Raw genomic sequence first — 27,958 nt, forward strand, 5'->3', positions numbered from 1 at the left:
CTGTCTTCACGCAACCCTGGGACGCAAGAGGCCACCGCACAGGAATGGGGCTTGGTGGCCTGGGGTCCGCGTCCATTGCGGAGGTGGAGGACTCGGGTCCTGTTTGGTGGGCGTGTGTCTGAGCGTTTGGAGGAAACAGGACCAGAGGATTCGTCCCGCTCTGTCCTCCTCCTCCCCCATCGCTGCGCGGGACGGGGCTCTGACACGGGGCGGCGAGGGGTCTCCCCGAGCGCAGCCGACTGGGGGCAGGACCGTTCGCCAGAACCAGGGGATCTTGTGGCCACTCCTGGGGCAACCTCAAGCCCTGAGTAGCTCCCGTCCGCTCCCCCTCTCCCACGCCCGGGCCCTGGGGTGTGTCGGGGGACGGGATCCCTTGGCCTCTCTGCTCCCGCTCGCCTCCACCAGGTCCCGGAGCTCGGTGCAGGGAGGGCTTCCGGGCGGGGGCGGTGTCAGGTGGCCGGCCAGGCCCCGCCCCCTCGGCCCGCCCTCCCTCCCCCTGCACACCCGGCTCCGGGTCCCCGGCCTGGCGGCTGCGGCGTCTCCTACCGGCGACGGCGGCGGCGGCGGCGCGAGCGGCCATGGAGGCGGGCGCCGGGGCCGGCGCCACGGGCTGGAGCTGCCCAGGCCCAGGTCAGAGCCGCCCCTCCCTCACCTCTCCGCCGCCACTCCTTCCTCTTCTCCATCTCTCCTCCCTCCAGACCCCCTCATTCTCCCCCCACCCCACCCTCCCTCCGCTGCTCCCACCTTCAGTCCGGTCTTCCTCCCTCCATCCTGCCCCACACCCCGGGCCCGGTCTCCATCTTTCCGGGTTGGGTCTTCCCCACACCGGTCGCATCCTCCCCCGGCGGTCCTTCGCCCCGAACCGTCCAGCCCTGGGGGCCCCAGACCCTGCGCCCACTCCGGACCAAAGGCTTCGAGCGCAGGGAGAGGTTGGGGTGGACGAGGTCCAGGGGGATAGTGGACAGGAGGGGAGCGGCTCCGGCCCAGAACCCCTTGCCATACGCCCCTCCCCACCAGCCGCATCACCTCGTTCCCCTTCCACGCACCACCTCACCCTTTCAGCCTCATCTTCCCTGGCCCTTGCCCTCGCTTCCATCCTTGCCGGTCTCCTCCCTGTCCCCTCCCCGCTAAAGAGACACACACCCTTTCTCTCCGTGCTGGGAAAGGAGCCTGGAGCAAGGGATGCTGCGAGGGTTGGGCAGCGCAGGGCGGGGTCCCCTTAGGCCCCGCTCGAGGGGCGGCTGAGGGAGTAGAGTCGCAGCCTGGGCAGAGTGAGCCAAGCACTTCCACCCGGATAAAAAAAAGTCCGGGGCTCCGGAGAGCTGGAAGGCACGTCCCCTTCTCTCTCCTGGGCATCCCAGCCCCCCAAGCAGCCCACCGCACCTCCTCTCTCCCTGCTCACAGGACCCACAGTGACCACTTTAGGCTCCTATGAGGCATCTGAGGGTTGTGAAAGGAAGAAGGGCCAACGCTGGGGGTCCCTGGAGCGGCGGGGGATGCAAGCAATGGAAGGTGAGTTTTCCAAAAAAAGCTTTGTTTCTCTCCCCTCAGCCAGTTGCCCTTCCCTCCTCCTTACCCCATCTGGTCCTTAGAACTCCCGGGCAGGACAGAGCCCTTTCTCTAGCTCACCTGAGCCCCCTCCACCCTTTAGGTCTGAATTCTACCCCTCCTCAGCGCTCAGGCTTTGAGGGAGGTTCTGGGCACATCCCTTTGGGGCCCTAATCACCAGCTAACCAGGTTGTGTGTCCTGGGGGAGCCGCCAGACAGAGAAAGAGGCCTCGTTGGACAGGGCTCTGAAGCAGCCTTTCAGCAGGGGGTTTGTTCTCACTGCCACCCGACCCAGATCCCAAGCTGTCTCATATTTTTGAAAAGCAGGGAAGTGAGCATGTGAAGTGAGCATTCTCTTTCTGGTGCCACCACCACCAACTTTGAATGTAAGCCTTTTGGCTTTGATTCTCTAGGATCTCTTCCGGCCTGAAAGAATTGCCTGGGAGGGCTGGCGAGAAGGCATATCCCCGCCACGCCCCTGTGGCTTGGCGGTCGCTGCCGACACCAGGCCCCTGAGAGGATGCTGGTCCGCCCCCTGGGACTTCTTGTGAAGTGTCCCGAGGTCCACGTGCACACTGTGTGGGCAACCCTGCTCCCCTCAGGGGGACAGATGACGCAGACAAGGGGTCCCAGATGAACCTTGGGCTGCTGTTGTGAGACCAGGGATTCAGAATTGTAAAACAAAGCAAATAATCAGTGTTCTGATAAAATGTTGCTATTTCAAGGAACTGCATTGCAGCAAAGGATGGGGTACTCACCAACCAGAGGCTAGGGACCACTATACCCCAGTTTCTCGTGCATTAAAATGGTAGGCTTTCTTTCTTTGTTTTTTTTTTAAGATTTTTATTTATTTATTTGACAGAGAGATCACAAGGAGGCAGAGAGGCAGGCAGAGAGAATGGGGGAAGCAGGCTCCTGCCCAGCAGAGAGCCCAATGCAGGGCTCGATCCCAGGACCCTGAGATCATGACCTGAGCCAAAGGCAGAGGCTTAACCCACTGAGCCACCCAGGTGCCCTGGTAGGATCTCTTTTTCACACAAGTACAACCTTGGACTTGAACGTGAAAACTGCCCTAAGGTCAGCGTGGAGGGAGGGGCTTCATAACATTCATGGAAGGGCGAGGCCTCCTGACACTCTGCAGAGAAAAGAAAGGTGGACCTTGCAGAAAATTTCAAAAAAGGCTATGTGAAAATATATTTGAAAGGGCCCCGGGGGGGGGGGGGGGCGCGCCTGGGTGGCTCAGTGGGTTAAGCCTTTGCCTTCGGCTCAGGTCATGATCCCAGGGTCCTGGGATCGAGCCCCACGTCGGGCTCTCTGCTCAGCGGGGAGCCTGCCTCCACCTCTCTCTCTGCCTGCCTCTCTGACTACTTGTGATCTCAGTCTGTCAAATAAATAGATAGATAGATAAATAAATAAGAAAGAAAGAAAGAAAGAAAGGGCCCCAGGGTTTTTCCGTTGAAATACTTAGAATCGTTTCATTCAGATGTTTTCTTTTCTCTAACTACTGATAGGCAACTAACTCTTTCTAATTATGGAAAGGCTAATTTTTCCCAAACCACCTGGATAATTTTTTAACTTTGGACAAACCTGGAACTGTGACCCTTGCCCCATTCAGCCTAAAGACATACCCAGTGTCTGAATCCTTTCTTGAGTACTTGTCCCACACCGCAGGGACCACCAGGACTGGAAGAAGCAGGTATCCATGTGCCAGCTCACATGGCTAACCTGCCCCCAGCTGCTCAGTTTGCCCGAAGGCAGTAATAGGAGGCCACCTGGTACAGTCCTGGTCCAGAAAGAGCCTGGGCCAGGTGGAGGCTGGGTGACCTTCCACTTGAGGACTCATCATGAGTGCAGGTCCTGCCCAGGGGCTCCTTGGGGGACACCAGGTGGCACTATTATACCATCCCTGACCTGGGACCATGAGCTTTCCAGAGTTCCTTGAAGGACTCTGGAAAGGAAGTTGACTCTGAGCCCCTGGTGGGATGGGTTTCTCCTCCAGGGGAAGTGTTGCTCCCTGCTCTCTATGAGGAGGAAGAGGAGGAGGAGGAAGAAGAGGTGGAAGAAGAGGAAGAACAGGTGCAGAAAGGGGGCAGCGTGAGCTCCCTATCCGTCAGCAAGCACCGGGGCCTGAGCCTCACGGAGACAGAGCTGGAAGAGCTGAGGGCTCAGGTGCTACAGCTGGTGGCAGAGCTGGAGGAGACCCGGGAGCTGGCGGGGCAGCATGAGGACGACTCCCTGGAGCTGCAGGGTAAGTGCCCGGGAGGGGGCCAGAAGCCCTGGGCTCCCTGGATCCCAGGATCATGCCTGCTCCCCCTCTCCCTGCAGGGCTCCTGGAGGATGAACGTCTGGCCAGCGCCCAGCAGGCAGAGGTGTTCACCAAGCAGATCCAGCAGCTCCAAGGTAATTCCCAGCACTCGGGCTGGAGGGCAGGTGGCCATCTGAGTGCTTCTGTCCTGAGGGTTTGGCTGAAGCCTAACAGACAAATATAAACTAATTCAGTCCTTTCTCCTCATTTTCTGCTTACTATTCTCACTTTTTTCTCCTCTCTCCATTCTCTTCTCTACCTAATAGCTGCTCTTCTTTGCATCACTGCCTGGCTCTTCTGCCCTCCCCTGCCCTTTCTTGCCCTCCTATTTCACATCTTCTCTCTCTGGCTGACAAGCTCCCTTTTCTCTCCTTCAGCTTCCTCCCTTCACACCTGTATCCCTTTCCCTTTGTTCTGGGTGTGGGGGGGGGGGGGAATCAGGTAATTAGGGCTGAATACCAAACCAGACTACTTTTCCCTGTCCCTACAAGGACACCATGGGAAGAGCAATGAGCCAGTGAGAGGGGACTGAAGGGGCCTCTGCATCTTTTAAGGGAAGCAGATGAGAACTTGCTCCCTAGGACCAAGCTTATGGCCCCAAATCCCTTTCTTCTAACACCCACATCCCTTTGTCTCTGGAAAGCAGCAAGGCAGGTGTCCCACATTCCACTGCACCACCAAAAAAAGAGGCAGCTTTTGTTACTTCCATGGGCTTCCAGAAGGTTTAGGGGAACTGCCCTAGAAAACAGCAGGGACTCTCCCAGGAGAACGGAGATGAAACCAAAAGAGAAATATAAATGGAGAAAAAAGCAAGGCTGGGAACCAGGCCTGGGGAGGAACAAGCAAAGGTGTAGGAAGGGGAGGAAAAGAGAAACGAAAGATATAAGGCAAGGTAAATGCAGGAGAAGTAGACAATGAATGGGAAGAGGGTGAAGGAGATAAATGGCTGGAGATGTGTTGTAGCTGGGAAAACTGTGAGCTCACAGTTGGTCTCGGATCACATAGATTCTTGGGTCCAACTCTGCCATGTAACAAGCTTTAGGATCTTCAGCAAGTCACTTTTTCTTTTTCTTAAAGATTTTATTTGTTCATTTTACAGACAGAGATCACAAGTAGGCAGAGGGAGAGGGGGAAGCAGGTTCCCCACCGAGCAGAGAGCCCGATGCCGGGCTCGATCTCAGGAACCCTAGTATCATGTCCTGAGCCAAAGGCAGAGGCTTTAACCCACTGAGCCACCCAGGCACCCCCAGCAAGTCACTTTTATCTTTCTGAGACTCAGTTCCTTATCTGTACAATGGTGCTAATTTATTTATCATTCATTTATTGAGTGCCTATATACTTGGAGGACAAGCTATGAATAAGACAGACCAGATCCCTGCCTTAATGAAGAGTACATTCTAATGGGGAGAGGCAAAAAATAAACAACATAAGTTCAGGTGGCAATAAATGCTATGAAGACAACATAACAATATGATATAGAGAGATGGAGTGAGATGGGAAATTTTTTTTGATGGGGCAGTTAGAAAAGTCCTCTTTGAGAAGGTGACATTTGAGCTAATAAGACTTGAATAATGAGAAGGATCTGAGGGAAGAGCATACCAGGCAGAAGGAACAGCAACTGCAAAAGCTCAGAGGCAGGAATGAGCTTCATGTGTTTGAAGGACGGAACAAAAGCCATTGTGGCTGAAGCAGAGTGCATGTGAAGGGCCCTGATAAGAGAGAGTTCTGAGAAGCAGGCTGAGGCCAGATTACAAATGGCCTTACAGGCCGGCCGGGAGGTTTGGTTTTTATTCTAAGTATGGTAAAAAAGACATGGGAGGGTCTTATATTGAAGGTGAAGCCCTCGGGACCTCTGATGAATGGATAAGGTGGAGGGTGGGGGAGGAGTGGGAATAGGAGAGACGTGAAAGAGGACTTTGCCTTGAGAAACTGGATGGACAGTGTTGTCATTTACTGGGATGGGGAAGACTTGGCAAACAACAAGTTTGAGGGCTCAGGGAACCACTGGAGACATCTTTTTACATGTTGAGTTTGAAATGACTATTGACTCTATAAAAAAAAAATCTATGAAATGACTATTGACATCTAAATAAATATGTTATAAGGGAACAGTTGGATATACGAATCTAGAACAGGGGAGAAATCAAGGCTGGAGATATACATTTGGGAGGCATTTGAATCCCTGAGAGATCACCATGAAATCACAGGGAGAGGTATAGGAAGAAGAGAAAAAGGCCTAGTCCCAGGGATATTCCAATATTTAAAGGTCCAGTAGAGGAGATAGGGACAAAAGAGACTAAGGTAGGAGGGACCGGCAGAAGCATTTCACACCCTGGCCACCACGAGGAGAAAGTGCTTTAAGGAGATAACAATCAATGTCAAAAGTTGCTAAATCAAATAAGATGGCCATTGGATTTGGCAAGATGGAACACTCTGAGGTATTTCAATGAAGACAGAAGCCTGATCGGATTGGGATTAAAGTGGAAAGGGGAGGAAAAATAGAGGTTAGTATAGATCATTACAGCAGTCGTATTTTGAAGACAAGCAGAGAAATAAGGGGAATGGAAATGAAGTCAAGGGAGAGTGTTGGGGGCGGCTTTAAGATAGGACTCATTACACTAGATCATGTTTGTACGATTGAAGGAAACGATCCAGTAGAGCAGAAAAAGACCTTCGCTTGAGGAAGGGACGTACTCCCTTACAAAGAGGAGGTAAGTTCGTAGAGAGGCAGGTAGGCAACTACTTGGGAAAACAAATTCTGGAGCGACTCCTTACTCAGTAGGGTTGTTTCTATTGAGCCTCAAGCAAGCTAGGGGCTGCAGGGCTGGTGAAGACGCCCCCAAGCCCCACCCCGCGGGAGGAAATAGAGACCGTCCTTGCGCACGCGCGTTGCCCGTTTCCGCCAAGAGGGGGCGCGCGCGGCCTCAGAGGTAGCTGGTGTAGACAGGCCGTTCCGGCCGCCACAGCCCCGCGGGGGCCGGGACCGGCCGGCGGCGGGGGGGCCCCCCAGGGATACCGCTTGCAGGGGGGCCGACGAGATGGAGGCCATAACCAGTGAGTAAGAACCCGCTTCTCTGTCCCACAGCCCGTCTCCCGAGCCCTCGGCTTCGGCCCGACAGACCCACACCCCCTGTCAACCGGCGCTGGGTCTTCGGAATCCGGGTCCAGCCTTCCCAACTCCCGGTCAGGGTCCGCCCCGCCCAGTTTTCGACAAGCCCCTCCCCCTCCGGCCTGCAAGCCCCGCCTCTCCACCCTGGGCGGGCTCTGCCCCTTTGCGCTACGAATTATGAGCTCGCTTGGGGGCTTATGAGCTCGCTTGGGGGCTTATGAGCTCGCTTGGGGGCGGAAGACTTTTCCTCCATTCTCCAGTGGCTCTGAGAAAGCCGTTTTTATAGGGCCAGACCTTAGAGGGGAACCTAAGGGAAGTTAGAACCCTAACAAAGAAGGATGTAGTAGGAAAGTGAAGGACATAACCATGTTTGGTTACCATTTGATGAGCCTCCATCACACAGCTGAAAAGCTGTGAACTCAAAATACAATTTAGGGGCTAGTACTTACCACAGGAAGCTCATGGGAGCGGTGAGGCTCCGTGATTTCTAAGCTTCCAGACAGAACAGATGAGAAAAGCCTGTGTAAATTTTTTTATTCGGGAAATTTTTGGAAAGACTCAATGCATCGTAAAATACTGTACATGAGTTTCGGTCTTCAACGTAGAAGCACTTAATACTTTCTGTTTGCAGTAGCCCAAAAAGGTGTTGCTTTGGTGCCAGAATCTACTTTTCTACCTCACCTTACTACATGGAGTCCCTCCATTCTCTTCTTAGGTATTCCTTTTATTCCATAGTGGATGAAGCTATACTTCGTTGATGGGGTAGAGAGACTAGAGAGACAGTAGTTTCCAAATAATAAGTCTGCCTTTAACTTTCTGCCTCTAGAACATGGTAGATTCGTTCACTTACCCTGTTGATCATCCCAACCTCTGGGCTTTGCAGGTGAGCTGCGGTCTCTGCGTGAGGAGATTTCCCTGTTAGAGCGTGAGAAAGAAAGTGAACTTAAGGAAATAGAACAGGAGTTGCACTTGGCCCAGACTGAGATCCAGAATCTGAGGCAAGCAGCAGAGGATTCCGCGACCGAACATGAGAGTGACATAGCATCCCTGCAGGAGGATCTCTGCCGGATGCAGAATGAACTTGATGACATGGAACGCATTCGGGGAGAGTATGAAATGGAGATCACCTCCCTCCGTGCAGAAATGGAAATGAAGAGCTCTGATCCATCCAATAGTTTAAATCTTTGCGATTACTCTGAGATGCAAGGTATGAGAGGGCAAGTCTTTTTCCTGGTCTATCAGTAGAGCCAAGCAGAGGGAGTTTGTCTCCAAGAAGATGGTCGAAGGTGGTCTTAGATCATGAATTGGGAACCTCTAGAGAAAACCTCCAGGTTGAATTCAAGACTATAAGGGTGGAAAACGTACCCAGATGTCTCATAACCAGTCAGTGGTGGTATAAGAAATAGCACTGTGGAGATGTACCCTGAGAATTTTTCTCAGAGAGCCATTGATTTGTTGATTTGACTGTGGGAAAGCCCTTCCTAAAAAAGTCTCCAGTTCCAGGATGGGAGGGTAAGGCACTGGTCACCTTGGGAGACTCCTACTGCTTTGGCATGGCAGTTTGCCTGGCCCATGTTTCTTTTTGGGGGGTGGGGGCTCCAGTCCTCCTTCCAGGTCCCAGGATGCTAATGCTTAGGCTCTTTGAGCCCTCTCCAATGTAGAAGCTTTAGGGAGCAGCAAATCAGAGCACAAGACAGCTGGAGAGGAAGAGAGGTTATTTCCAGTAATACATGAGATACCAAAAAGCTTAGAGCTCTGCTTTCACACAATGAGTCTCCCAGCTAGTTGTTAGGATTCATGACATCAGAGAGTCTGCCTTTATTCTGAGGCTAGATTTATGATCTGGGTATATTGGGAGGCCGTGTATTAGGCCAGGTCAAGCAGAGGCAATCAACAAGGAATCAAAGAACTGTAAGTTTTCCCAGCTGTAACAAGCTTCTCAGAAGAACCTTTGGACTGGTGGTGCCAGGAGAGGGAGGCCAGCACAGTGGGAAAGCTTGGGTTGAAGTTAAACAGACCTGCATTCAGAATCTCAGTTGTGCTAATTAGCGGGATGAACTTGGCCTGGTTATTATCTCTCTGAAACTTAGTTTCTATATCTGTAAAAATTGGTTAATAAAACTTTACAGCCAAAGGGGATCCTTTAGGGAAAACAGGAGAGAAATCTGAATAAAATGTTGAGTTTAGTTAACAGTAATGTATGAATGTTGATTCCTGAGTTGTGACAAATGTACCTATGGTAAGATGTTAACAATCGGGGAAACTAGTTGAGAGCCCTCCTGGGGACATTTGCACTATCTTTGTGAATCTAAAGTTATAAATTAAGAGTTTATTTTAAAAAAAGAGAAAGAAAACCTTACAGGGCTATTTTCAGGATTAAATGAAATGCCTAGTATGTTGAAGTACTCACAGACTAACTGAATGTGAGGCTGAAACCATCAAGTCTAATGCTTAGCACGTGGTTGGCTTGTATTAAAGATTAGCTTCCTTCCTTCCATGATAATCTGCAGTATTCCAAGAACTTTTTTTTTTTTAAAGATTTTATTTATTTATTTGACAGACAAAGATCACAAGTAGGCAGAGAGGCAGGCAGAGAGAGAGGGGAGGAAGCAGACTCCCCGAGGAGCAAAGAGCCTGATGCGGGGCTCGAGCCCAGGACCCTGAGATCATGACCTGAGCCGAAGGCAGAGGCTTTAACCCACTGAGCCACCCAGGCGCCCCCCAAGAACTTTTGATTGGAATAAAGAGGGAACATTAGACATGAATTTCAGGGTGTTGAATCTTAGAGCAGATAAGATAGGCCTTGTGTTAACTTGGAGCAAGTTAACGTTCTTTAAATATCAGTAGAATTGGTATTCTAAGAGATATAATTCTTTTTTTTTTTTTTAAGATTTTATTTATTTGAGGGGCACCTGGGTGGCTCAGTTGGTTGAGTGTCTGCCTTTGGCTTGGGTCATGATCAAACCCCACATTGGGCTCTCTGCTCCGTGGAGAGCCTGCCTCTCCCTCTCCTTCTGCTTGCTGCTCTGCCTGCTTGTGCACTCGATCTCTCTCTCTCTGTCAAATAAACTAATACAATCTTAAAAAAAAAAAAGAAAACAACTATTTTTTAAAAAAGATTTTATTTATTTGAGAGAAGGAGCAAACACAAGCAGGGGGAGCTCCTTCTGAGCAAGGAGCCCGATGCAGGGCTTGATCCCAGGACCATGGGATCATGACCTGAGCCAAAGGCCGGTGCTTAACTGACTGAGCCACCCAGGCTCCCGTAAGATAAATAATTTCTTAATCAGGAAGAAACAATAGTTGGGGTGTTTATATGATTGCAGCTTTATTTTTTTTTTAAGATTTTATCTACTTATTGGAGAAAGAGAGCATGAACACGGGGAGGGTCAGAAGGAGAGGGACAAGTAGACTCCATGCTGAGCAGGGAGCCCGATGTAGGGCTCGATCCCAAGACCCTGGTATCATCACCTGAGCTGAAGGCAGTCGCTCAACCGACTGAGCCATCCAGGTGCCCATGATTGCAGCTTTAAGAAGTATTGGTACCTGGTACTTAAGAACATGTGCTGGGGCATTTCAACGAGATCTGTGCTGATGATTGAGGATGATATATGAGTCTGGTTGGGATGGGCTTTTCTGTCAGCAGATAAAAGATCATTAGAATTCTTGACCACATGCTGGCTAGTGTATTTGGTGTGGTGATAGAGTAAGTAAAAGGATGTTTGAGATGCCGGTGTTGTCTCCAGAGGGCCAAGACTGGCAGTGTGACATCTGGCAGTTCACATCCCTCAGCTCTTGTACTAAAAGAGTAATGGGAAGGTAATCATAAACAGTTCAATGGAAAGTTAAACTATGATAACCCAGAAACTCAGTGGAAACCTTCACAAGCTCCTAAAATCTCAAGACTCTGCCTTGGTTGAGGTTTTGAAGATGGGTACCCGGGGCAGATCTTCTAGGCAGATGAAAAGAAGGGCAGCTACCTGAACGAGGACACAGACACAGAGCAGTGTGTAATTTTGGGGCCTTGTCTTCCAAGCCACTGCACATGGTGTCTCTTCTGTCTTTAGGAAAAGAGAAGCTATTCAGCCTTCTGCGGTCCGATATTTTATGCAGGCAAATTAGGGGCTGATTACCAGTGCTTCTTCCCTGGGATCTCACATGTCTCCATTTGTCCCCTGCAGAAGAGCTGCAGCAACTGCGGGAACGCTACCGCTTCCTGAACGAGGAGTACCGGGCCCTGCAGGAGAGCAACAGTAGCCTCACAGGGCAGCTTGCGGATCTGGAGAGTGAGAGGTACAGCCAGCAGGCTGGGGGGACTCTGCAGGACTCCATTTTGGGCTTGTCTCTTGAGTAGAACTAGTGAAGGCAGATGTCAGGCTAATGACTGTCCCTCTGCTCCTAGACAGCGGTCCTTTCAGTGGTCTTATTCAAAGGGTACGGATGCCACCTAGAAGCAGGCATGGAGATCCAACTGTCTCAGGACTAGGGTGCTAAAATGTAGTTTTCTTCCATTCTAGGGATTGAGGTTTGGTTTGCTCTGCCCTAGAGTTGATCAGAAGTGGTTCCTTCGTTATCGGCACAACCTGGATTCAGCCTAATGGTGTAGGTCCTCCAGATTAGAGCTGGCTCGACACAAGGTCCAGCCCTGAGCCCAAGTAGACTAACACTCTTAGGTCTCCCAGAGCCAAACATGCCTTGATTGAGGTGCTGGGACCGTTTTCTTTACCTTCTCAGTATGTTTATTTGGGAGATAAACCACAGTAGAAGGCTCTTTACCATCTTTGCCTAAAATAAAGACATCAGGACCAAGCACACTTAGCAGGTGATGCCAGGCAGAGCCCTTACCCAAACATGGCTCTGGGGTTCTGGATCATAGGACACGAAGAGCAACAGAAAAGTGGCTGGAGTCCCACATGCTAAAGGATATGATGTCAGCAGAGTCTCAGACTTCAGAAGTGGATTTTCTAGAACCTGATCCTGAAACCCAGTTGTTGCGACAACAGCTTCTGGGAGCTGAAGAGCAGATGCATGACATGCAGAACAAGGTAGGGGAAGGCAGGCACCTTGGTTGTCTCTCTTTTACCTTCTCCTGGCCTGTGGTAGAAATGCCTCCTTAGACACAGGGCTGGCAAAGGGGGCATGCACTGTGGCAGGCAGAAGTACTCTGGGGTTTCGCTTGCTTGCCTTATGTGAACATTCCAGTGAAACGAAGGTCATTTTCTCTCCAAGCTATTCTTTGCCCCCCGCCAAGCCTGTTCTCAAAGGGCACATGGCACCTGTCCTCAGTCAGCCTTTCCGTTCCATCTCCTGCGCAGTGTAAGGAGCTGTGTTGTGAGTTGCAAGAACTACAGCATCATCGTCGGACCAGTGAGGAGGAGCAGCGGCGGCTGCAGAGGGAGCTCAAGTGCGCGCAGAACGAGGTGCTCCGGTTTCAGACTTCCCACAATGCCACACAGGTAACCATGGCCAGGGGATGGGCGTCTGGGGAGGGCAGAAGGGCCTCTGTGGAGTCGCGGCTTCAGGGAAGGATGGACGCAGGGCAAGGCTATGCTCTGCTGACTCTTGCCCTCAACTGAGGGTACAGTCTGCTGGAGACCAGCTGGAGAAGTCACGTAGCGCTGCATTCTAGAGATGGTAGTCATTACCGAGTGTCTGCCTCACAGAACAAACCCGACCGTAGACCTGTGGGAGCTCCTCAAGATGTCTGCGTCTGGAAAGGACCCAAACTGGTCTGTGGAGAGGTCTGCTCTTTCTCGAGAGTAACTGTTCTGCCCACATCCTCCCACCACAGAACGAGGAGCTGAAGACCAGACTCTGTGCCCTGCAGAAAAAGTATGATGCTAGCCAGGATGAGCAGAATGAGCTCTTGAAGGTGCAGCTCCAGCTTCAGTCTGAGCTCCGGCAGCTCAAAGTCTTGAAATCCACAGGCGTAGAAAGCCCAAGTGAGAAGGTAACAATAAAAGGAGGTGAGGGGCAACTGAGGTGCTAAGAGGTTTTGGGGAAGGTGGCCCAGAGCGGAGTTAGACTAAGGGCGGCTGCCAGCCGGGCCGCACCCCCGACAGGGGCCTCCAGCCTCCCGCGAGTGCTGCGCCGGACGAGAGGACAGCCGGTAAGCCAGGGGCAGGGAGAAGGCAGGCCTTAGACTGGCCGTGTCCGAGCGGGGCTCGGGCGGAAGAGCGAGCGGGTTGCTGACCCCGAGGTGCTGCCCGAGGCGGGCCCGCTGCGCCCACTGCCACAGCCCCCTCCACCGCAGGAGTTACTCTGCCGGCTCCAGAAGCTGCAGCTCCAATACCAGCACATCACGTGCGAGAAGGATAAGCTGCTGGAGGTGCAGCGTCAGCTGTGCGGGGACCTGCACTACCATGAGGCTGAGGTACAGCGCCTCAAGGACATCGTGGCCTCCTTCCAGGAGAGCAGTGAGAAGGTAAAAGAAACTCCAGGTGAGGGAGAATGTAGCCAAATGGAATCTTCTGTGAGAGCAATAGGACTGAGGAGGGGGCTTTGTAGGAGTTCTGTGGTCCAGTCCTTGGTGCGGGGCACAAAGAGGTACCTAACAGAAAGGTGATCTCGGAGAGTCATGACGCTCTCCACTTCCTTTGATTTTAGATCAGAAACTCAGCCTATAAAAAGGTAGCTCTCTTTCTTCCCCACCTGCCTGAAAAGGAAACCCCAGAAGGTCCCTGTGTGGAGCCTGTTAGGGTCCCTCTCTGGAAGCCCCCAGTGGGATGAAATTGGGACCAGAAAGGACCAAGCAGATCCTTTAGTCCCCATCTGAGAGGAGAGAGTGCAGCTGCAGGGGCTCCTGGGATGATGGCGGGGCCTGCCTCCCCTACCCCAGAATGCAGAGATGCACGCCCAGCTTCAGGAGATGAAGCGGCTGTACCAGACCAGCAAGGAGGAGCTGGAGCGGCAGAAGTACATGTATGATCAGCTCGAGCAGGACCTCCTGCTCTGCCAGCAGGAGCTGAAGGAGCTCAAGACCACCACACCCATCCCAGAGGACAAGGGGAAGTGTGCTAATAAGGTAATTGTACTTAAGAGAGGTGAGATCTCCTGGGTACTTCCTCTGGAGAGAGGAGGTGTGAGGGCAAAAGGTGAAGTCATCTAGCTGAGGGGCTTGATGAGCTCCCTGTCAAGTCACAGCTGAGTGTGCCAGTCAGGAAACGGAGGCAGAGTCCCACCGTTAGCTGTTAACTTTTAAACAGTTTGCCTTGATCTTGACTTTGGGCCCAAGCTACAGCTTAGTAGGATCACTACAGCTGGATCCAGTCTGAACACCTGAAGATTTTGCACTTGATTCCATGTGTGTTGACATTTATCCTTCATAATTACAACTTCAGTGATATCTTGTCATTTGTGGAGAAGGACATACACAAAAGCCCACATATACAGCTTTTCTCATTAGACCCAGAAAAAGAAGGTCCACGTTTCTCAGGCAGTTGCAGATGCTCTTGTCAGATGACGTGGTCTTGTGCCCTGAGTGCTGATTGGGTGTTCAAAGGACTTAGGTACTTCCAGGGTTTACTCTGTGACTTCAGAGGAGCGAATTTCTCTAAACTTGAGTTTTACCCTTTTTAAATTGAACAGAATACTATTTTCTTTGCACTTGGCTTGTAGTAATAAATCCTGGTAGTGATAAGTAAGGCCTTCCTTATTCATTTTCTTTTCTTCTGTAGTGTGTAAAATGCAAGCCATTATCAGTTACCCTGTGTTGAACACTTTCAGCTCCTGATCACTGATAGGAAATGGAAGGTGTTGAAACATGATGGAGAAAAGGCACAAGATTCTCAAAAGATGGTGGAGCAAGTCACCTTCTGCCAGAGTACTCAGTGGCTCCTCCTGCAGCCAGCAGCAGGCTATGTCCCTGGGGAAGGGCCTCTGGAAAACCCAGAATGGGGAGGTTGTTTCGACCACTCCCAACAGCCCACCTGCCTTTCTACACCCAGGCTCACATTTCCACACCCAGGCTCACATTTCCTTCTCTCCCTGCTCAGTTTAGAGGCCAGAGTGTCCGTGGCTTTGCACATGCCCTCTGCTCCTAGTAGAAGCAGCTGTGGAGCAGGAGAAGCAGGCTGACACGGAGCCAGCTTTTCCCCTTGTCCTAAAAACAGCATTGAGATGAGTTTGATATTAGAAGGTCTGAGTTCTTGGAATCATGGGATAATTTAGTCTTCTCAACCCAAATTCAGCAATAGCCCATATTCTGGAGATTTAAAAAGATGATTATGAAAACAAAAATGGGAACAGATCAGGTGACGTTTTTATTGGTAAGGAGTGTAATTAGGTATAAAACCAGTTGGGGTTGATGACAGCGACAGGAACTAGAATTCCCAGCAGGGCCAGAGAATGGTGTGTATCACAGAGAAGGGCCAAAAGGGCAGGGGTCATGAGAAGGGAGGGGTGTTGGTAACACTGCCCTCACAGGGCTCTCAGAAGGACCAGTAGATGAATCTGCAGCAGAGCCAGACGGTCCTGAGCAGCCTGCTGGGGTTTCCCAAGTTCGGTGTCTAAACCTGTATGGGCGCAGCGTGGCTTGGGATGGTCAGTCTGAGGGGACTGTACAGGGAAGGAGCCCCCGGTGAACCACAAGGGCCAGGAGGGCACAGGAGGGCTCTGCCCGCCGGACGGTGCGGAGCAGCGGCTCACCAAGTAACCGCCCCTCCGCGCCTGCCCCGCCCACAGTGTGACGCTCTGCTGTCCAGACTGACAGAATTGCAGGAGGAGTACAAGGCCAGCCAGAAGGAGATGGGGCAGCTGCAGATGGAGCAGTGCGAGCTCCTAGAGGATCAGAGGAGGACGCAGGAGGAGCAGGGGCAGCTGCAAGAAGAGCTGCACAGGCTCTCGTTCCCACTGCCCAAAGCCGGGCTCCTCCCGAAGGTAACCCTGGCCGGGGAGCCGTGGCTAACTAGGGAGAAGCTGCTTGGAGAAGCTTCCATGGTGTGACTACGCCTGGGAAAAAGAACAGGGTGGGGACTGAACCTTCTCCTTGCTGTCTCAGCCCCTCCTTGTCACCAGTCTCTTTAAACCAGAAAGTTCAGTATAGCTGATTCGTGTTTTAAGTCTTAAAATACGTAGTACAGTCTGGAATCTGTCCAGCATTTTCTCTCTAGGTATTTAGTCCCACTGGAGAAAATATACTTAGAGAGAACTTTGTAAACTACAGGATACCTGCAAACACATGAGATCATGGCTACTCACCTAGCGGTTCTCCATAAAAGACCGCTCCCCCGCTGCGACCCTGTCCCAGATGGCCATTCAGAGCCAACCCAGAGACTCCTAAGGGAAGGGTTCCCCAGAGGAAGGAGGCACGGGTCTTCCCCTGTAGCTACCACAGCTCCTGCCCGCTTCCTTCCTACTCCACTTCGCAGAGTCAGGAGCTCCTTACAAAGTTACAAGACCTGTGTGAACTACAGCTGCTCTACCAAGGAATGCAGGAAGAGCAGAAAAAACTGGTGCAGAATCAAGAAAGCATGCTCAAGGAACAGTCAGCTCTGCACGAAGAGCTGCATTTTTTCAAAACGTCTCGTTTCCGGGATGTGTTGGAGAATCTCGATGATTCCAAATCACCTAAGTCCTCCAAGTGTGACAAGGTAACAGAGCAAGAGGCAGGGAGACGGTTCTGGGGCCAACAGCTTGGAAGGGCAGAGGGCTCCATGGACGGGTCAGAGTTAGGAAGGTCTGTCTGACCAAGAGTAAGGATGAGACTAAGGCCCCCTTCTTCAGCCATGACCACGCATGGGCTCATGAAGATGTGGCTTTAGCTATGGCCTGAGGCCCTCAGTCAGATACACACCCAGCTGAAGCTCTGCGAACACTGAGAACCCGGCTGACTCGGGAATCTAATCGCCTCATGATTTGATGCCCCTTCAACATCATTTTCCGGATTTATACTATCAACTTAGTGTTTGTCTGGATTCCTTGAGACCGACTGTAGGCATATCATCCTTTTCTCATGAGCTGGTTGATAATTGAGTAGTACACTTTTAGCCATCAGAATCTATAACCTTTTGGTGTTCTATCTGAGACAGATCTGGGGCCGTTCATTTCCAAGGGAAGAATTCCTAGCCTGTGGCATTCCTGCTACTGGCCATACTGTCTTCATTGGAACTTTGATGGCAGTAACAGCCGGGTCAAGAGCGTTAGACTAGGGAATCCATGCATTGCAAGCACCACGAAGGGGTCATGCCCCTGAGGTCACACTGATAGAGATTTCCCCCTAAGTCTGGGGCTGGGGGATGCATTTGGTCTGAGGTCTCAGGGTAGGCAAGGAAGAGCAGGTACACAGTTTCAATTTTTTTTTTGATTATTTATTTATTTATTTGACAGATCACAAGTAGGCAGAGAGGCAGGCAGAGAGAGAGAGAGAGAGGAGGAAGCAGGCTCCCTGCTGAGCAGAGAGCCCGATGTGGGGCTCGATCCCAGGACCCTGGGATCATGACCTGAGCTGAAGGCAGAGGCTTTAACCCACTGAGCCACCCGTTTCAATTTAAGGCTAGCCCTATTCATTCAAATATTAGCCTGGATAGGGAGAACCAGGGAATTGCAGAAGTCCAAACCGAGACTTGGTCAGATTCCAGGAGCCTCAGATTTCAGCCTGGATAACACAGAGACCAGGAACCAGGTATAACTATTTCCTTAACCGATCAGATCTCATCCTGGGCATCAGCAGCCAAGAAGCCAGGCCCAGAAGCCCTGGGAAACATGCCCAGAGGCCAGATTCAGAATTGGGGCAGGAGGTACAGGAACTCATAGTGAGACCTTAATTCCAGGTCCACATCTTCTGAGGGAGGCATTCTTGCAGGCTCACAATCAAGGCCAGGGCTGATTTTAGAATTGGGGGCAAGGGAAGGGCCTGAGCCCCAAGGTCAGGATAATGGGTATGGCCTGACTGTGAAGAGGGTAGGGTAGGGAGCCAGAGTGTTGTTGATACTCTTCCAGCTCTGCCTGAAGGAGAGAGGGACGTACCACAGTTTAGAAACCAGCAGAAATGGGAGCCTGGAAATTGTACATTATCTTTCCTGAGTGGATTTTCCCCTGTAAGCAAGTGACTGACACGTGCCAGTAGCTGCAGGCAATTACAGACCTAGGCTCTGGGGAGACTGGGGTGTAGGCATGCCGGTGTCTGACGCGGGCTTTCACACATCCGCCCCAGGAGGGGTGTGTCGAGAAGGATGGCAATGTCTAGAGTAATGGTAATGTCTCCCCACCCACCCCGCCGCAGTCCAAGCTGATCATCGCCCAGATGCAGGCTCTGCAGGCGCTCTATGAAGGCACGCAGGCTGAGCAGGAGCTGCTGCAGCAGGAGCAGGGCAGGCTCCTCGAGGAGCGGAAGAGGCTGCAGGCCGACCTGCAGCTCTGCCTGGAAGAAATGCAGCTGCTCCAGGTCCAGTCCCCCTCCAGCAGAATGAGCCTGGGGAAGAACCATGGCAGCGTGGCCTCCAGCAGCGAGAACTATCGCAAGAGTTACGGGAGCAGCGTCGAGGAGAGCGAGAGCTATCACAAGAGCTACGGTAGCACCCAGGCCAGCAGTGAGAGCTTTCTCAAGAGCTATAACAGCAGCAGCAGTGCCCAGGAGAGCAGTGAGAAGAATTATGGCAGCAGAAGCAGCAGCGTCATCTACAAGAAGAGTTACGGCAGCAGCACTAGCTCGGACACCGGTCACAGGAGTTACAGTAGCAGCACCGATGGTGAACCCAACGAGCCTGAAGACATGGAGGTAAAAGTAGCCAGTTGAGAGGTCAGACAGGGAGAGAGAAGCCTCCCGTCTTACTAAGAGATAAGTCACCAGGGAAGGGTTCGAGAAGTGAGGAGGGCGGCAGGGTCAGAGCCGAGCTGTGTCACTGGCAATGGATGAGGCACCCTGTCTGTCTAACATGGAGATGCTCCCATCACAGCGATGGTGCTTTACGGAACAAACGCAGAATTAGCCCCGGGGCGGCTTCAGATCCCTGCCGCATTGTTCCGTACCCAGGATGGGGCCTAGGGAAGCGAGTGGGCCAGAGGGCAGGTCCTTCTCCCCAAGGTCATTACTCCTTCGCCCTCCGCAGCGCTGTGAGGACATGGTCGCCACGGTGGTGATCAAGCTGCAGGGTGTGCAGGCCATGTACCAGCTCAGCCAGGAGGAACACGACCGGCTGCAAGACCGGCTGCAAAAGCTGGTAGACAGTCAGAAAGAGCTGAAGGAAGAGCTGGCCGCCTGTGAAAAGGAATTCAAGGAATGCATGGAAAGTCTTGAGAAGCCCACTGCCTCCCCCAACGACAAGGACAAGAGCGAGGTAACTGCTATCTGGGAGGCAAGGTTTCTTCTAGGAGTCCCTAGAACCAGAGCAGGCCACAGGCCCTGGCCATTTCAGGGAGGCTGAGGAAGGAGTGCTGAGAGCCCTCTGCCTGCTCTGTGTCATTGCTGCTGCCTTCTCAGTCAGAGCAGGGGCGGAATCCAGGTGCCCTGCCGTAGCCCTGGTGGGCGTTGCTCAGGTGCTTGCTGTGTTCAGGTGTACTCATCAGCAGGACTCCGAATAATTTTTCTCTTTTTCCTTTTGCCACTTCTCTCTTTGGCTGTGTCCCAGAGCACTTCTACAGAGATGTATTTTTTCACCTTTAGTTATTTTGGGTGTACTTGTCTCTTCAACTGGACTGTAAGTACCTTGAGGGCAGAGCCTCACCTCCTTTCGGATCCCTTACGATGCCGAGAAGGGTGCTCTGCATCCGTGAGGGATGGGACAGAAGGCGTGCTTTCTGCCCAGGAGTAGTCCACAGTCCAGCGGGACTCACTGTGTGCACGGGAGAGTTCGGACCACAGTCAGTCCGAGGGCCTCGCTTGCTTAGTATTGTCCCCTACCAGGGAGACTGTGATGCCGGGAGTCAGGGAAGACAAAACCAGAAATTAGGGAGCAGGGTTGCAATTTGCCTCTGTTTCTAGGGTGAGGTGCAGGAGCCCAGGCACAGTCTCAGGAGTGGACCGCACGTTTCCTCAGGTAGTCACACCTGGCAGAGAAATAGCTTGGGCGAAGCCGGGGCTTCCATCAAAAAAGCCGTCCAGACAGGTCCCAGTGAAAACGTAATTTAAATCATCCTTTTTTGACCCCATTAGATGTAAATCGTCAGCTATTTCTGAAACCGCCTTAGAGGCTCATAGTATCCTACAGTTTAACGTTTCCTCTCTTGTCTACTGCCCCGTGGGCCTTAGCAGGGCAAACTGTGAGGCAGGGACCGGAGGGCAGGGCCTGGCTAACCGGCCGGGTGGGGCTGGAGGTGACCGGCCATCCGCCCCCCGCAGATCAAGGAGCTGCAGGCCAAGCTGCGGGAGCTGCAGCTGCAGTACCAGGAGAGCATGGACGAGCAGGGGCGGCTTCTGGCCGTGCAGGAGCAGCTGGAGGGCCAGCTACAGTGTTGCCAGGAAGAGCTCCGCCAGCTCAAGGAGAAGAAGCCCTCCATTGCCAGAGAAACCAGGGGGAAAAGTGGCAACGAGAATATGAACAAAAATGCCAACGGGGTTAAAAATAAAAAGGGGACCAAACCAAGCCTGGCCGATTCTGAGGGCAGCTGTGAGAACGAAAAGGTGAGTGATAACCTTAGGAGCCTGATAAGCAGAAAGGCAGAGGAGATCTTAGAAAAATCAGCACCACCACCATCCCGGCCAGATGAGGTATTTGTAGAGAAGCTTCTGGTCTCTTTCCTGTATTAAAGTAGTTCCTGCTTGGTAGCAATTCCATACACCCTTTTCTTATGAAGTTAAGGGGAGTGGAACACAGACCACTCATACCTGGGGACACAGCCCCAAAGGACCACAGCCCCCAGGATGGACGACGGCTCCCATGAGCTCAGCCCCATCTCCTGGGGCCCCTTTTCTTCCTGGGTTACATGCCCAAGAGGGGGGCCCAATGGATGAAGAGAAGGAACGTATTCAAAGCAGTGGCGTACTCAGACGTGAGAAGTGAGGAGGAGAAGGGAAAAGTAGGAGTCGCCATCGCTCTGCAGGGGTCAGAGGCGGTGGTTGAGGGGCAGAGCCCAAGATTGTAGCTCTGGTGGCTGTCCGAAATGGCTAGTGGCCAGATGGCCATGTGGGTCCAGAGAGGCCAGGCATGACTGCCCTCCACACGCTGCACAGGGAGAGACGCAGTGCTGCCTGCGCACTGTGCCAGGCTGGGGACCCAAGCGCTCTTGAGCTAGCCCGGCTTTGTCACGAGGGTAGGCATCTTCGCGATGACTGCAGCCCCCATCCTGCCCTGCCTCCACCCACAGAGTCTGGAGGTGGTGTTGTACTACAAGGCCAGCCACACGGATTTAGATGGTCTACTACAAGAGGAAGTAGAGGAGGAAAAGGAGGAGGAAATCAAAAAGGACATGAAGCAGGACTCCTGCAATGAACTGGTTTCTGTGCCGTCAGAGCCTACGGAGATGAGGTCCCCAAAAGCTGAGGAGGGCTGTTACGAAGAGTCCCAAGAGCAGGAGGGCAAGGAAGAAGACGGCAAAGATGAGAGCGACAATGACGCTTGCCCCGAAGCTTCAGAGGGAAACAACCCCCTCAAGCTTTCTGAGAGCAAAAAGGTAACCACGGTCGAAGGCTGGATCGAGTGGGAAGTGGGCTCTGGGCCTCAGGTGCCCTGGTGTGGCGGGGTGACCCCGCCCGAGGACGGACTTCTGCAGGAGCGTCCAGGCCCGCCAGCCCTGGGGCCCCGCGCTTAGGGAGAGTGGAGATGGAGCCGGGAGTGCTGGAAGTGGGCCCTCCACGGCCGGTGGTGGGTTGAGAGCACTTTGCTGTGGACCCATCTCAGAGATCACCTTTTCTGGGAGCCAGGGTGGGGCCGTTGCAGTCCTCCCTCCTTTCGCCTCCAGTCGCCCTCGTTCCTTCCATCAGGAGGTTCTTCGCCCCTCACTTGGTGCTGCGCGGAGGAGCCCACGGTGTGAGGCCGGCTTCAGGCTCTTGGCCAGCCTGTGTCAGTCGCTCGGGCCTGCCTCCTGGAGCTGCCCTGCTAGGTTGACCTCTGTTGGCTGTTAGGAGTGTGGGGAGGCAGGTGTGGCTCAGGGTTCTGTGGATTACAGGGCATGGTGGGGGGCTGTCCGAAGTAATAGAATGTTTTAGTCTGCACAGCAGGGGTTATGGGCCAGTCTGGGGAGAGCAGCCAGAGCCCTAACCCTTTACCTGCTGGATCTGAGAGGTTGGGATGAGAGTATTCTGGGTAACGTACCAACCGTACAGAAGTATGTCTATATTTTAACTACTGGTACTTCCGAATTCCTGCACTAGTTGAGGTTGACTGGGGGCTCTGATTCCCTGAAGAGTGAGTGCTTCCTGAATCTCAGTTTTGCGTCTCTCTAAACACAGGGGAAGAAAATAAGTCTCTTGTGGTGGGATGTCCCAGTCAGCTCTGAGGCTATCTGGAATTTTCTGGCAGCTTAGTCTGCGGCAGTGGCTAAGGATCTAGCGTGCAGTTCTCTGTTAACCTTGTGGCAGAGGACCATTACTTAGGATGTAAAAAGTAGGAGCAACCGCAGCCTCTTCCCCAGTGCTCTATTTCTTCGAATTCATCATATTTCACCACAACTGGTTCAGAGCCTCTGCAGTCTCCTTGCCTTGGGTGCCACATCTCTAAACGCCAGGTGGATCCTTGTACTTCAAAGTCAAGCACATTCCTTTTGTCTACACGTGGAGGCATCCCTTTGCCTCCTCGCGTCCTGCATCTTTTGTGGGCCGCTCTAATGGTGTACGTTACTGTGTGCGAATTCACTTTCTCTCTGGAAGATCGTTGCGGTCGAAGAACTAGCACTTCTCCACTGTCAGCCTGTTCTAGTGCATTTTGTCTCACAACAACAGCATTAGACTCCTCGGGGATCACAGGGACCAGGGCCCAGGACATGGGAGATTTGGTGGAGAGCCGCCAGAGCATGTGGGCTAACGGAGGGACAGGTGGCCAGGCAGGAGACTGAGTGACCCAGGAGAAGTATACGTCCTCCTCATCTGGAGAGCCCGGCTTCACTCTCGGAGCTTCCCTTTTTCAGAGTTGCTGACCTGTAAGAACGTATAGTGCAGATCACCCCTGCTTGACCAAGATGTGCAAGGGGTGTGGCAAGCCAGGAGACTGGCCCCACCACCTGGTTTGGCCCTGAGCAGCTGCTTAACCCATTCAGGTCTGCATTCTCCACAGGCTGCCAGTGGGAAGATCCAGGCCTGGGCGCAGAGGAGAGATATGGCTGCCCTCACTGCCTGTTGTTTAACCTCTTGATCTCTTTCTCTTTTCCCTTTGTTTTCTCATCTTCATTATCCGTTGGACTCATGTGTTGCTGTCTTTTTATACCACACCCCCCCATCTCCTGGCCTCTCCTTGTGCTTCCTTCTCATTTGATATGTTGCAGCCATCCCCTGCCCCCGAGCCCCCCATCTTCTCCTTGCCTCTTGTAGGCCTGGTGGTCATATCGGCTTTGCTCTGGTGCTGGTGGGCCGAGACGTCGTCCTAACACAGGTACTGGTATCGAGTCCTCTCCTTCCGAGGGGTAGAGGGAGGGTGCAGGTTGCCCTGGCCTCTCCTCTTTCCCCCTTTCTCTCACTTGCTTACTTCTTGCTTTTAGCATTTGACAGCAGGATACTCAGGGCTGAAGTTTAGCCTTGGTTTCTCCTTGGGCTGCTGCAGAGCCCGTAGCACCTCTGAGCATGTCTTCCTAACATACAGTGAGTTAGAATGCATACTGCTGACACGGTTTGAATTTCTGTCCTGTGGCTGGGAAAACTTTGGATGATCTCGGCACTGTTGCTACTTTGAAAAATGCCTGATCGCTTCTGATGAGCTGATGTCTGTCTGTGAGGCTGCCTGAGTGCTCTTTGTCTTTGTTTGGCCCCAGAACCCAGCTCTCACTACCATCACCACCCAGGATGGCAAAACAAGGCATCACTGCCTCCCCCGTTGGTTGAGAGGGGAATTCTGGAGCGCTGTGACCCAGCTGCAACCCTAACCCCTGCCCAGGGGCTGTGTCTGAGGGCAGGCTCCGTTTGTCCTCCAACGTGGTGAAAATGGAACAGGGACCACTACCATGTTGTGTTCTTTCTACTGAGAAGTTCTCTGGTGTGGGGCTTCTGGTCTTCAGAAGAATCAGAACCAGAATGCCAGGAAATATCTTCTAGTTCCCTTTTGGGTCCAGACTCTATTGTAATTGCCTGCCCAAGCCAGGCTCTCTCGACAGAGTGTGGCGCTGGGGAAAATAAGGAGACGGAAGTATTCTCAGGGCACCAAGGCTGACATATTCTGGGCACCTTCCATTTGGCCTCTGTCCATGTAATCTGGTCTGTCAACAGGATACCAAATTTAGGAGGCAGAATGTGGTCTTGGGGCCCAAGATAGAGCCCTAGGGTTCTTCCACCTGTCTTTGGAACCCATAAAGTATTCTCTCCTGGCCTGTTCTGGCTCCTTTCTCCTGCTCCCCTGCTCCCTGCCTCCACTTCCCTCCCTCCCTTCTTACCCCTGCAAATGGAGTGCAGCTGGCTTAATGCACAGGTTGGGGCAGCGGCTGATGCGTGTGTCGGTAGCACTCACCAGCCTCCTTTTCTCCTTCCTTCTCCTATTTTTTCCCTCTTCATCCTTTCTCCTCTTTAAAATGTTCCACTTACTCCCCAAAACAGTCTGACTCCTTTAGCAATAGGGTCCCTCCTTATACCTGTTCTTACCCAGTCTGCATCGAGATTTCTCAGTCCCTAGAGGAGGAGACCCAAAACATTAGGCTATAATCTTTCTGCTCCTCAGCCAAGCCCACGCAGAGTGAGAGAAGGAGCTCCAGGGTCAGGGTGCTCTTGGGAAGCCTGGCTGTGCCCCACTCTGCAACTCCCAGTCCAGGAGCTAAGGCAGTGTAGCGCGTAGGCAGTGTGGCTGACAGGTGAGAACCTGGCCCCGTCTGTCTCTGCCTCTTACTGCTTAGTCCCAGTGGGCAAAATGTGGAACGGGAAAATTAACTTCTTCAAATGGCAGCAAAGAATGGTAAAACCTCTGCCTTCCTCACATGAGGATCACAGGAGTTCATGTTTATGAAAGTGCTTCATAAATGATAAAACACCTCGTAAATGATTTAAAAAGCCTATACTTACATTCTACATACTATGCGCCTGGCACTGTTCTAATCACCCTAAATGTATTAACTCATTTAATCTTTGCAAGAACCCAACGAGGTGGCTTTTGTTATCATTTTATATGTAATAAAGCTAAGGCATGGCGAGGTCAGGTCATACTGCCAGTGAATCGTGAATTGGATTCTAAGGACTAATGTTAGCAACAACTAAAATTCCAGCCTTGCTTCCCCCTTGCTGTCTCTCCTCAGTTTGAACAGCTTTCCATGGTTGCTTCCACGTAATTAGGAAGACTCCACACTTCTCTTCAGTCTCCAGTGGCATCAGCTCTCTTGACAACTAATGTCATGTTGTTAACTCTCTGCCTGTATTGTTTATAAGGCCCCTTTGTGTATCGCATATGCTAAGTGTCCTCTCCCCATTCTCTCCCTGCACTTGACTTTTTGGATCTGAGGCAGAATTTTTTATTCATTCCTATTAGGTATACTAACATGTGGAGTTTGGGTTTGTTTTTTCTTTTTTTAATCTTGACCTTGTAGTTTCAAATTATGCATTTCCCTGCCTGCTCCACATCCTCCTCAAGGGCGACCAGCCTACCTTCATATGTTCATGTGCATTTTTTTTTTTTAAGTTTTATTTATTTAAGTGATCTCTACACCCACCTAGGACTTGAACTCACCACACTGAGATCAGGAGTCACATGCTCTTTCAATGTAACCAGCCAGGCACCCTGTTCATGCACATTAAAGATGAGGGCCTAGCCTCTGGGGTGTTGTCTCTCCAGGCTCTCTTTTATCCAGTTCACTGGTCCCCTAACAGATGGTCACACAGCAGCCTGTGCTGGGACCATACTCTTACTTCCTCTCCTTCTCTCCAAGGAGATCATGGAAGATCTGTCAGATGTCTTGATAAAATCCAAAAACATTTCTTTTATCTGTCAACTTAGTAACCTAGTCTAAAGGAAAGCCTGATGTGATTTACACCTTTGGGACCAGTCCTCCACTCAGCCATCCGGAACTTGCCTCTGACTGGTATAAAGGGTAGCAGTTCACATTTATGGGTCTAACTCTGTCCCTTTTTAAAAAAAATTTAATTTTATTTATTTAAGGAGGGGGGCAGAGAGAGAAAGAGAATCCCAAGCAGGCTCCATGCCCAATGCCGGGCTAGACCCTGAGATCATGACCTGAGCTGAAATCCAGAGTCAGATGTTTAACCCAATGAACCACACAGGCGCCCTGCTTTGTCCTCCTTTAGGAACACTGGACTGACTTTTTCAGCAGTGTGCATTAGGACATACACATCTGAGCGTGTAAATGCTTTTTCTAGCTTCCTTTCCAGTTATTATATAAATTACTCTGTATATCCACCTCTAGCATTGTTTCGCTTTCCATTTCATTTGTGTTGCTCTTTTTAGTAACCGTTTCTACAAACGTAGACTCCTTTGCTTTTTGTAGAGGGGTTAAAATCCTCTTTTTAGTTCCATTATTCTCTGAGCAAATGCCTTCTCAGCATCAGTACTCTGCTCTGCTTTCATCTAAAATCATCCTTCTGTTAGTACACCATAGCTTACGACTCAGCCCAAATCCTGTCTTTCAAGTAATACAGTAACGAAAGTAATAACAGAAACTATTTCCCCAAGTAGGTATTGCCCACAATTTCATGTTCCCTAAAGGATGCTACTTGATTGTCCCACAAGTCAGCGGGATTCGCTGTGGCCTGCAGTGTTTGGAGGCGTCAGCACACTGGCCCGTGCTCAGGAAGTCCGTCAGTACGGTGGTGCCCAGGGGTCTTTTAAGGCATCTGTCTCCCATGGCCGGTGACTGGCTTCCTTGAGTTTCCTCAAACCAACATCATTGTCCAAAAAAGGTTTGGGCTTCCTAAGAACCTCCTGTTTGCCTGCACTCTGTGGCGTGCTTTCTTTACCGCCCCCTCGGTCTTATCCTTTTGATGGAGTTTGTGGCTCCTGCAGGAAGCCAGTCAGGCTTTTCCCAAAGGCCCCAGTTGACCCTCTTTGTCTTGCCGTGGCGCTCGGTCCTTTCTCATTGCAACCATCGGATGCTCTTTGGTCTGCCTCCCGAGCTTGCTCCTGCACCCAGGAACTGGTATTGTCCTCATTCCACGGGGCAGGAGTATACGCAGCCACCTCCAGTGATACTTCCGGGTACCTAGCTCCGCCGGAACTAAGACCACATTGACTCCGGTTTCCCAGGAGGTGAGGGAGACCAGACTGTGAGGTCTCTGATGTCTCTCCAGTGCTGGTAGACAGGGCACTCTCTGGCTTAGGGAAGGGTTCCAAAGGCCGGGCACTCACCATTTGTCTTTGGTCCCCACAGAACATGTTTGGGATGTGGAAGCCTATGGTGTTCTTGGCTATTGCGGCTGTGGCTCTGTATGTGTTACCCAACATGCGACCGCAGGAGTCAGAGTTCTGCCTCATGGAGTGATGGCAGACCTGGGCCAGCCGAGGGGGCAGATCCCCAGTGGCCACTACCCTCAGCTTTGGGCAGGACACACTGTGCCAGAGCCCCCACCCCACCCATGTGTCCCATGTGTCCCCCATCTCCTTAGCCTCAGTCACCCAGGCTGGAAAGGTTATGGGGAGCTGCTGGCTGCCATCTCCTGCCTTGTATAAGAACCTGGGTTCTGTGTCATTAAATATCAACCTAATTACCTGAGACTCTGTGGCTTTTTCTTTGTTAAACACCTCAGAACACAATCAGGATAGAGCGGTTCCCCTTCCACCAGGGATCTCACGTAAGGATCTGGTTCCTAAATATTTCTCACCCTACAGATGACCTCAGGGATTGGGGGGACAGTCCTTGTGCTGCCAGCCGGATTGCAGACCCACTGGTCTGCACCCAGAGACCCTGTCTCCAGGGGCTCTTCCAGGCACAGGAATGGAATGAGCTGGGTTCTCTGTGTGAAGGGGGGTCCAATGACTTGCCCC

At 52.0% G+C, this 27,958-nt stretch overlaps 2 protein-coding genes across 9 annotated transcripts in view; one reads left to right on the forward strand and one right to left on the reverse strand.

Moving 5' to 3' along the window:
* The window catches only part of OPN1SW (opsin 1, short wave sensitive), a 16,241-nt gene extending 15,661 nt beyond the window's left edge, over positions 1 to 580 (reverse strand). Inside the window, exon 1 of the mRNA XM_047694380.1 lies at positions 205 to 580. Within this exon, the coding sequence (XP_047550336.1) occupies positions 205 to 580 (376 nt within the window). The remainder of the gene's footprint in view (positions 1 to 204) is intronic.
* CCDC136 (coiled-coil domain containing 136) lies at positions 516 to 27,683 on the forward strand. 8 transcript variants are annotated; one of them, XM_047695101.1, is made up of 19 exons: positions 516 to 630; positions 1,405 to 1,512; positions 3,548 to 3,796; positions 3,874 to 3,948; positions 7,846 to 8,169; positions 11,144 to 11,255; positions 11,839 to 12,007; positions 12,278 to 12,418; positions 12,754 to 12,912; positions 13,216 to 13,386; positions 13,801 to 13,986; positions 15,645 to 15,839; positions 16,331 to 16,552; positions 18,184 to 18,678; positions 19,010 to 19,237; positions 19,529 to 19,597; positions 20,239 to 20,520; positions 21,204 to 21,509; positions 27,345 to 27,683. In XM_047695101.1, the coding sequence occupies exons 1-19, from the start codon at positions 579 to 581 to the stop codon at positions 27,453 to 27,455; spliced, it is 3,654 nt and encodes a 1,217-aa protein (XP_047551057.1). In that variant the 5' UTR covers positions 516 to 578; the 3' UTR covers positions 27,456 to 27,683. The 8 variants fall into 8 exon arrangements, 7 of the variants coding, with proteins under 7 accessions (XP_047551057.1, XP_047551058.1, XP_047551059.1 ...); XM_047695102.1 differs by lacking the exon at positions 19,529 to 19,597; XM_047695103.1 differs by lacking the exon at positions 27,345 to 27,683 and having other exon boundaries at positions 21,349 to 21,499.
* The last annotated feature ends 275 nt before the right edge of the window (positions 27,684 to 27,958 follow it).

Source organism: Lutra lutra, chromosome 11, assembly GCF_902655055.1.
Source record: "Lutra lutra chromosome 11, mLutLut1.2, whole genome shotgun sequence".
Lineage (NCBI taxonomy): Eukaryota > Metazoa > Chordata > Mammalia > Carnivora > Mustelidae > Lutra > Lutra lutra.